This window comes from Equus caballus, chromosome 11, assembly GCF_041296265.1.
Source record: "Equus caballus isolate H_3958 breed thoroughbred chromosome 11, TB-T2T, whole genome shotgun sequence".
In the NCBI taxonomy this organism is placed as follows: Eukaryota; Metazoa; Chordata; class Mammalia; order Perissodactyla; family Equidae; genus Equus; species Equus caballus.
In genome coordinates, this window is record NC_091694.1 from 45,576,255 (window position 1) to 45,584,391 (window position 8,137).

The following is an 8,137-nucleotide window of genomic DNA, read 5'->3' on the forward strand; positions in this document are numbered from 1 at the left end:
GGACCCTGGATGTAACCCTGAGCCCAGCTCTGTATCCTTGGGCAGGTCACATAGCCTCTCTGAGCCTGACTAAAGCAGGGATAACCCTCATCTCGTGGGGTCACTGGAAGATGAGGACAGCTTCCTCAACTCTCTCCTGAACCTCCTTTCTCTAGGCTCAGGTGGGACCCAAATCTACAGGGGCTCCTGGTGGCTCTCTCTGGATTAGATGCCCTGCTGGGAAAGGGGCTTCTGGCCCCAATATCAATGTTTAACCGGATATGCAGGTCAATATTTACCAGAAGAGAAAGCAATCTGAACAGGGGTTGGCTGAGAGCAAAGGTCCAGGTGGGAGGGGAGGGCTCCGCTGGGCTGGCCGGAGCACGGGCAGAGCGAGGGGAGCACCCAAGTGGGGCCAGAGGGACATCGTGTGCAGCGGCGAGGAGCCTGCAGAGGTACGAGGGGAGGGGCGGTCAGTCTGCCCCTTGAGCAGGAGAGGAGGTAGGAGCTGCCCACCCGGCTGAGGGGATCTGGGCTGAACTTATTCAGGAGGCCCGTTGTTTCCCAGCTTCCTGAGGTGATGAGGAGCCAAAGTGGGGGTTCTGGGGGGAGTCTCTCTAGAACTTGAAAAATTGGAGGCCTTTTCTTGCCAAGAAGATTCAAAAGCCCAGGTTGGAGATCTGGGTCCTGACCAAGGGCCCTTGTGTGTGATGGGGGTGGGGCCAGGGGTGATAGAAGGATCCTCCAGAAGGACTGGCCCTAAGGCGGGAGCCGGGTCAGGGGCTGTGAGACCTGCTCCAAGGCCAGACTGAAACCTGCCCACCTCCACTTGCCAGCCTGGCTTCCCGGAGCTGGCCTGCGGCTGATTGGGGGGCAAGAACTGTGTTTCCCGTAAGTCCAAAGGTGGCTTTGGCCAGAGTCATTCATTGGGCTGTGCTGCTGGGTCAACAAAGCGGCTTTCCAGCCCACCCCACCACCCCTGCTGAGACCTCAGGGCCTCATAGGCCTGTCTACCCTTGTGGGCAAGACCAGACCAGCCAGAAAAGGTAGACCAGATGGACAGCAGGCTGGATAGGCGCTCTGGGGAGGGAGCCCTGGTACAGAGGAGGCTTTGGGGCAGGCTTCCCAGAAGAGGAGCCCTGGGCCAGGTTGACAACAGCCGTTACTGAGTGCCAGTCATTGTGCTCAGGGCTCACGAAGACTGTCTTATTTTGGTCTTTACAATACACGTGAGAAGAGGCAGGGACTTTTGCCACCATTTTACAAGAAACGGCAAAGCCCAGAGGGTTAAGGGAGATGTCAAGGTCCTCTGGCAAGAGGCAGAGCCTGGATTCAAACCCAGGTCTGACTCACAACGCCAGGCCTTGAAGAATAAGGACTTTTTTTGTTTTGATAATATTTTCCCCCTAGGAACCCAAATATTCTCAGTGCATGAAGTGTGAAAAACCAGGAAAACAAAGGGAGTTAAAAAACAAGTCAGGGGGACATCTGCCCTCGGAGATGAGAACCACTGCTAGGAGTTTTGGGGGTGTGCTGTAGCTGGTGTTTGCCCCGCAGCAGTAATCGCTCAGGACTTCGCCTGCCTATGAATGCGTGGGTGGGATGCCACGCGGGTGTGGGGGCGAGGTGGGAACAGAGGCTTCCCGTCCACAACAGGAACATGGCGCTGCTGCCGGGACTCCTGGTGCTCAGCTTGTCCTGCCTGCAAGGCCCCTGCTCTGCGGTGAGCCTGGGCTGCGGTCTGGGTGGGGTGGGGAGAGGCCAGGGGTCTGAAGGGGGCAGAGGAGGGGCGCTGATCCGAGGGAGGATGGAGCTCTGAGGGCATCCCCCTCCTCTCCTCATCCCTCTCTTAACAGTTCTCTTCTGCGAGCGCCATGGAGCACTTCGGCCAGCAGGTACTGGGGAGTGAGGGGCGTGTGCCTGGAAGGAAGGCCCCGAGGGGCCTCACATGCGGCTTGTGCAGGGTGGGGCACCTGTGAGAAGGGTCACTCTCCATCAGCTTCCTCCTTTCTTCAGGTAATCAGCGGGCTGTCGCAGGAGAAGGTCTCCCCACTTCTCCTCCTCAAGTTGGGCAACCAGGTACAACCAGGTGGGGCTGGGGAAGAGTGGGCGGGGCCTGAGGGCGGAGTGCCAATCAGCAGGGGCGAGGGAACTGAGGGGCGTGGCCGTGAGGCTGAGGAAGGGATTCAGTCCCCAGAATGTCATTGCCCATATGACTCTCCCTCTCCTCTCAGGACTGGAACCAGGCCCTGCTGCCTGCCCCCAGTGACAGGGGCTATGAAGGAGATCTTCACCACAGAACCTAGAGCTGACCCCTTGGCCCCACTGACCCCTGATCTGTCTCTGCAGGAGCCTGGTGGCCAGGCTGCCCTAAAGAAGGCCCCAGAAGACTGCAAGAAGGCCCCAACCCCGGAGCAGACCCACAGGCTGGCCCAGGCCATGATGGCCTTCAGCACAGACCTCTTCTCCCTCGTCGCCCAAAGGTCCAGCAGCCCCAACCTCATCCTGTCTCCTCTCAGTGTGGCCCTGGCACTGTCCCACCTGACACTAGGTACTGTGACAGCACCTGTCCAGATCAGCAGAGCTGGGAGGCCAGTAGGAACTCACTTCCAAACCCCCCAGAGTTTACTAGTGGGTGGTTCCTCCATCAGGGGCACTTGGATGTTTGGTAAAAATGCAGATTCCTGGGCCCACCTCCAGACTCTGTGAATCAGTTCCCAGGGATTGGGCCGAGGGATATGCTTCTGGTGATCTTTATGCAGGAGTTCGATAGCTACAGTGCCTCCATTATGTGAAACTAAGGTCCAGAGAGGGAAGACACTTTCCATGAGGTGAGGTCGCCCGGACTGTCAGAACAGAGATGAAAGTGGGACTTGGGAGTCCTGTCACTCAGACCAGTTCAGTGGACATGGGAGGAGAGCATGTGGTCCTCTGGGCATGCTCACCGTGGGTATTCAAGAGGGACTAGAGTGGGCAGTGGGAGTGGGAAAGAACCCCAGCCTGGCCACAGCCAATGTGGTCTCCCCTCCAGGTGCTCAGAACCAAACACTGCAGAGGTTGCTGCAGGTGCTACATGCAGACTCAGGGCCCTGCCTCCCCCACCTGCTGAGCCGCCTCTGCCAGGACCTGGGCTCTGGGGCATTCCGATTGGCTGCCAGAATGTACCTGAAGAAAGGTAGGTGCTGGTGGCAGGGAGCTCCCTAGGTAGTGCCCTGTGGTGAATAGGGGTGAGAGAAAAGGGTTTGGCCTCAGGGAGCCAGTCAGATCATTGGTGGGTGTGGCGTGCCAGCCCTGGGAACAGCTTGTGACCCATTCTGTGTAGGACTTCCCATCAAAGAAGACTTCCTGGAACAATCGGAGCAGCTCTTTGGCGCAAAGCCCATGAGCCTGATGGGAAGGAAGGAGGATGACCTGGCAAACATCAACCAATGGGTGAAGGAGGCCACCGAGGGGAAGATTGAGAATTTCCTCTCCGAGCTGCCAGTTGACACAGTGTTGCTTCTCCTCAATGCCATCCACTTCCAGGGTGCGCTCCTCCTCTTTGCAAGTCCCCGTCCCCTGGCCCGGCAGCCCCTACTCCTGGCCTGTAGGCTGAGCTGGGTTGTGCAGGCTTTGTTCTGAGGGTCCCCCTTCCTCCTCAGGGCTGGGCTAGGAGGCAGGGAGCCCTCTGGATTGTGGGTTGCAGGAGAGTAGGAGACAGGCAATGGTGTGTCAGAGAGGGGCCCCAGGAACTGGATGGGGCTGTTGTGGAGAGAAGACCCTAGGAGAAACCAGTCTGAAAAGACCTAGGGGGAGGTTCCTGGTAGCGTAGCAGGGCATGGGAGAATGCAAGCCCAGATATCAAAAACGCTACAGGGAAGGGACCTCAGATCAACTGGGTATCAACTGGCACAGCACCCCCTGGGGTCCTGACCTCCACCTTTCATCCCTTGAGTGGGTTCTGGGTGGGATGGGGAAGAGGCCGGTGGTAGAGAACCCATCCTGGTCCCAGTCTATGTGGCCCCTGCCCTTTGCTGGATGCAGGTTTCTGGAGGAGCAAGTTTGACCCGAGCCTCACCCAGAGAGACAGTTTCCACCTGGACGAGCAGTTCACTGTGCCGGTGGACATGATGCAAGCCCACACGTACCCGCTACGCTGGTTCTTGCTGGAGCAGCCTGAGATACAGGTCACCCTTGATTGCCAGGCCGGGCCTGGTGCTGGGAGGGAGGGAGGGGAGTAGGCAGGCTGTAGTGCAGGCACAGGGGTGGGGAGCTGCGCCCCACCTTCCTTGCAGTTGTGTCCCTGGGGCAAGTGGCTCTGAAAGGCCTCACTATGCCCCCATCCAGGGGGACTGAGGCTCTGGGCTCTCCAAGGTTCACTCATTCAACGAAACTACATTGGGCATTTGCTGTGGACCAGATAAGATCCTAGGCACCAGAGATTTAGTGGAGCACAGGGAGACCAGATCCCTGCTCTCAGGAGGGAGGATGCACAGCACCAGCACATGAGCAAACACGTATCAGCAGGATGATTTCAGATGGTGGTGAGTGCTATGAAGGGAAAAAAAGGTGATTTATTAGTCTATTAGTGCCTGGGGAAGATGTTTTAGATAGGGTGGTCAGGGAGCATTCTTTGAGGAGGGGGCACTGAGTTGAGACCCAGGTGATCTTTGGTTAGGGGGGTTATTACAAGGGCGCATGGGTTGTGGGGCAGCAGAGGGAGCACTCCAGCAGCCGTGGAGCCACCCAGGGCCTAAGCACCCCTGAGCCTGGGAGGTGTGACCTGAGCTCTCACGCTCCTTAGAAGGGTGGATCTGATGGGGATGGATTTGTCAGCATCCAGATGGGACATTCTGACTGGATACAGTGATATGCCGAGCTGATCTCAGGTGTGGCTCCCTTGCTTCTAGCCTAAATGTGGTCCCCTTGGCTTGGGCACTGATCCCTGGGCCAGTCAGCTGTGGCTGAGATGAGTCTTGGTTCGTTTCTCAAGGTCAGCATGACACAGACCAGAGCCACTTCTCTGGCCCCCCTGGGAGGGGCTGTGGGCGAGGCAAGCCCTTGGAACAGCATCCCGGCCTCTCTCCAGTTCACCCTGAGAGGAGGATGATCTGGTTCAGCTCTCCCCCAGTTTTCTTCCTGCTGCTCCTTCCCTCCGGGCTGTGTCCTGCCTGCTCTTCCTTCACCTTCTTGTCTCCATTCCTTGTCCTTCTTGGCCTTCCTCTCCCTCAGACACTGCAGGCAGGCCCAGGAGGCCAGACACTGCCCTTCTCCTCCCGCCTGCAGGGCTCTTGCGCCTGGGCGCTCTGCCTGAAGCCCCAGGAGTCACAGCTGCAAGAGACCATGGAGCCCAGTGGTTTCCACACTTCTTTAGCTGCAGAAAGCTCGTTCACATGAAATCTTACCCCCAATCACAGTATATATACATGGCTGGGCAAAGTCAATGTTGAAGGTGAGAGGGGCTTGGAGAGGACCGCCCTTTGCAGTGGCTCCTCCGCAGAACCTGGGCCAACTTGAAACCCAACAATCCAGTCCATCATACACGTGGAGAAACTGAGAGGCGAACACAGGGGATTCCTCACCCAGCTCACAAGGCTACCTGGCAGCCAATCAGGAGAGAGAAAAACACCATTTGTTGGGTGCCGCCCACGTGAGACAGTCTGCTAGAAGCTTTAAAAGCGTCTCTTTCAGGCACACGTCAACCTGCAGTGTGGGCAGGTAGTGTTACTCCGCTTCACAGATGAGGAAGTGGAGGCTGAGGGAGGCTGAGCCCGCACCTGAGGAGGATGGACAGGAAGCCAGGTCCATCTGTCCCAGAAGTGCATGCTGGTGCAGACCCCTCCTACGTCTGGGTGCTTTCTGGTCCTCATGCGGTCTTCTTCACTTGTCTGTAGGTGGCTCATTTCCCCTTTAAGAACAACATGAGCTTCGTGGTCATTGTGCCCACCCACTTTAAGTGGAACGTGTCTGAGGTGCTGGCCAACCTGAGCTGGGACATCCTGCACCAGCCCTTGCTGCGGGAGAGGCCCACCAAGGTCCAGCTGCCGAAGCTGCATCTGAAATGCCAGCTGGACCTGGTGGGCACTCTCGGACAGCTGGGTAAGGAGGCTGGGCATGGGATAGTCCCCGGGGCCTTCCTGGGCAGGGCGGGTGAGGAGGAAGCCCCCAGCTGGCAGCGAGTCTGAGTCAGAGCTAGCCTTGTGTCCTGGCCTTTTCCAGGGCTTAGGGAAGTGAGAGGGTTTGAAAAGAGCACCTGGACCCTCTGTCCTGGCATGGGCTGGAATGGCCCAGAGCTTGAGGACCTGCTCTTCCGAAGACTGAGCATTGTAAAGAATCCTGGGTGGAGAGCCTGGGGTGGCATGTGAGCCTTGCTGGCTCTCCTGGAAGGAGCACTGCACTGGGCAGTGGGAGCCCACCGTGTACAAAGAGCTCAGTGGAATGGGGTGAGCAGATAAGGCATCAGGTACTTACAAGTCAGCTTAGTGATAAGACAGAGGGCTGCTCTCCAGTTTACCCGGGGGAACATTAAAAAGGTACCTGTCTGGACTTGGGGGCAGGCGATCAGAGAAGGCTTCCTGGAGAAGTGACCTTTAAGCTGATACTTGAAGGTTAAATAGGAGTTAACCAGGGATATGTGGGTTCAAGGTATTCCTTGGCCAGGATGCCAGACACCTTCCCAGGCAGGTCCAGGCAACCTGTGGGGCAGAAGGCAGCTCTGACCAGCCATCTCCTGCCCTGGGCAGGCCTGCAGGAGCTGTTCCAGGACCCGGACCTGCGTGGGATCTCTGACCAGAGACTGGTGGTGTCCGGTGTGCAGCATCAGTCCACTCTGGAGCTCAATGAGGCTGGCGTGGAGGCGGCCGCGGCAACCAGCGTGGCCATGTCCCGCATGTCCCTCTCCTCCTTCATCGTGAACCGCCCCTTCCTCTTCTTCGTCCTTGAGGACACCACGAGCCTGCCCCTCTTTGTGGGCAGCGTGAGGAACCCCAACCCTGGTGCACAGCAGGAGCGCAAGGAGCAGCAGGATTCCCCTGACGAAAAGGACTTCTTCCAGAGCCTGAAAGCCTTCCCCCGCGGAGACAAGCCCTTCGGCCCTGACTTGAAACTTGAGCCCCCCTCGGAGGAGGATTACCCCCAAATTGACAGCCCCAAATGAGGGGCCGTGGCCACCAGCATCCTGAGTCCCTGCCAGGACCAGCCTCTCAACTCATGTGACTCTATCCAAACAGCTCCATGAGATTAGGAGCGGGGGCCTGTGGGGGCAGTCTGGGAGAGGAGAGGAGCCGTTCTCTCCCATCCCCTCTTGGGGAGTTTGGGGTAGGGTGGGGCCGGGAGGAGGGCAGGCACCAGGGCATCGTGGGCCTTGATCCCACGTCATTTCTTCCAAAGGGGTTCTAAGGGTGTCCTTGTTTGGGGCTTGGGTGGAGGGGCAGCTGTGGATCCCCTTTGTCAGGAAGGTAGGTAGGTTATTCCCTAAGTTGGCTGGGGCACCTCCACATTTGTTTACCAGAGAGGGAGGGACAGGAGGGATGGGATGCCCCGGCTGGGGAGAGGAGAGACAGGTCCTGAGGGTGGCCCTGGGGGCAGAGCAGTGTCCTGGGTTGGACACTGTGGGTCAGCCTTGTCCTGCTTGGTGGATGGGGGCTGGGCATCCTATGTAACTGCCTCTGCCATGACCTGCCCAAGGCCCACCGGCCTCCAGCCCACCCTGATGCCCTGTCACCTCAGTCTCCCACTGGTCCTTGGAGGTACGAACACTGCCAGGACTCCCCTTCCTTCCTCTTTCCTCTTCCTCCTCTGCCCTTGTCTCAGGGGCTGAGGTGGGGTGGGGGAAGGGAGCCATTAGCTTCCTAAGGCTCTTTTGTAAAGTTTTTGTAGTGATTTTTATGCCACCTGAATAAAGAATGAATGGGCCTGGCTGCTTTGATGTCACTGTTCTGGGCATGGGTGGGGGCATGGGTGGAGAGAGGTGGGGAGGAGAGCAGACTGCATTGAGTACCACGCTGGGCCCCGAAGAAGCAGCGGCCCTCTCTGTGCCATGTTGGGTCTCTGGCCACTCACCAGCCCTTCTCCACTGTGCAGTCCCCTCTGACCTCGGCAGGCCTTTCCAGGGCCCCCTCCACGCCAGCCTGGCTCTGCTCTCAGCCTGTTCCTCTCTACAGGGCTCAGGCAGTCAGCA

General features: G+C 58.2%; 1 protein-coding gene across 4 annotated transcripts; it reads left to right on the forward strand.

Moving 5' to 3' along the window:
* The first annotated feature begins 269 nt into the window (after positions 1-269).
* On the forward strand, positions 270-7,872 carry SERPINF2 (serpin family F member 2). Of its 4 annotated transcripts, none has more exons than XM_005597653.4 (10): positions 270-480; positions 1,636-1,702; positions 1,836-1,874; positions 1,996-2,058; positions 2,329-2,530; positions 3,011-3,154; positions 3,302-3,505; positions 4,003-4,145; positions 5,853-6,057; positions 6,702-7,872. In XM_005597653.4, exons 2-10 carry the CDS (start codon positions 1,640-1,642, stop codon positions 7,112-7,114), a joined length of 1,476 nt encoding a protein of 491 aa, XP_005597710.2. In that variant the 5' UTR covers positions 270-480; positions 1,636-1,639; the 3' UTR covers positions 7,115-7,872. The 4 variants fall into 4 exon arrangements, with proteins under 4 accessions (XP_005597710.2, XP_001504386.4, XP_070083953.1 ...); XM_001504336.5 differs by having other exon boundaries at positions 275-434; XM_070227852.1 differs by having other exon boundaries at positions 422-870.
* The last annotated feature ends 265 nt before the right edge of the window (positions 7,873-8,137 follow it).